The 677-nt window shown below is 64.0% G+C and overlaps 1 protein-coding gene across 1 annotated transcript in view; it reads right to left on the bottom strand.

The window, feature by feature from the left end:
• The window catches only part of LOC104082178 (glycosyltransferase-like protein LARGE2), a gene marked incomplete at its 5' end in the record, with an annotated part of 4,485 nt that overhangs the window by 3,210 nt on the left and 598 nt on the right, over window positions 1-677 (bottom strand). The window contains 3 exon segments of the mRNA XM_009585195.1: window positions 5-65; window positions 218-343; window positions 460-572. Of these exon segments, the coding sequence (XP_009583490.1) occupies window positions 5-65; window positions 218-343; window positions 460-572 (300 nt within the window).

Here is a 677-nt window from a genome sequence, read left to right as displayed (position 1 = left end):
TTGCGGAAGAACTCCACGTGCTTGTTCTTCACCCGCAGCTTCTTGGGCGAGTTCCAGTGGATCACCTGAAGGCAGCGGTGTGTCACCCCGCGGAGGGGAAGTCAGCAGCACCCAGTGCTCCCCAAGCCCCCAGACCCCACGCTGACTCCCACGGACCAACAGCGCATGCGCTGTCCTTCAGGCCCTCCCCAGTCTCAAAGGCAGCAAACCCACCCACCTTGAGATCCGAGACCTCGGTGTAGCACTGCTCCGAGCGGGTGTGATCAGAGAGCTGCACGTTCCAGAAGCAGGGGAGCCGGTACACCAGGGCCGGGTCCTGCTTGATCACCGCATTAAAGATGTCCTAGGAGAGAGAAAGGCGAGTGCACAGATGGATGAGGAAGACAGCACGCCGCCCCCCATGCCAGCAGTGCTACGGGAACGCAGCAGGGCCGACCACCCCAGAGGAGGGACCGTTACCTGATCGGCCAGCGAGGTGGAAAGCATGCTCATGAGCTCCCGCTCCGCCGTCAGCCGCCACATCTGCTCCCAGCCCAGGCGACGCAGGCGGTCGAGCAGGAGCAGGATCACCCCTGGGTGCCGGGGAGGAGGGCACGGGGTCACCGAGGGAGCACCCAGCCGTTACAGAGCTGGAGCACAGCAGCCTGCATGTCTTCAGCCCCTGGGACATGCCACTT

This window comes from Fulmarus glacialis, unplaced genomic scaffold (assembly GCF_000690835.1).
Source record: "Fulmarus glacialis isolate BGI_N327 unplaced genomic scaffold, ASM69083v1 scaffold27389, whole genome shotgun sequence".
NCBI classification, from domain to species: domain Eukaryota; kingdom Metazoa; phylum Chordata; class Aves; order Procellariiformes; family Procellariidae; genus Fulmarus; species Fulmarus glacialis.
This window is presented reverse-complemented; position numbering and strand designations above follow the sequence as displayed.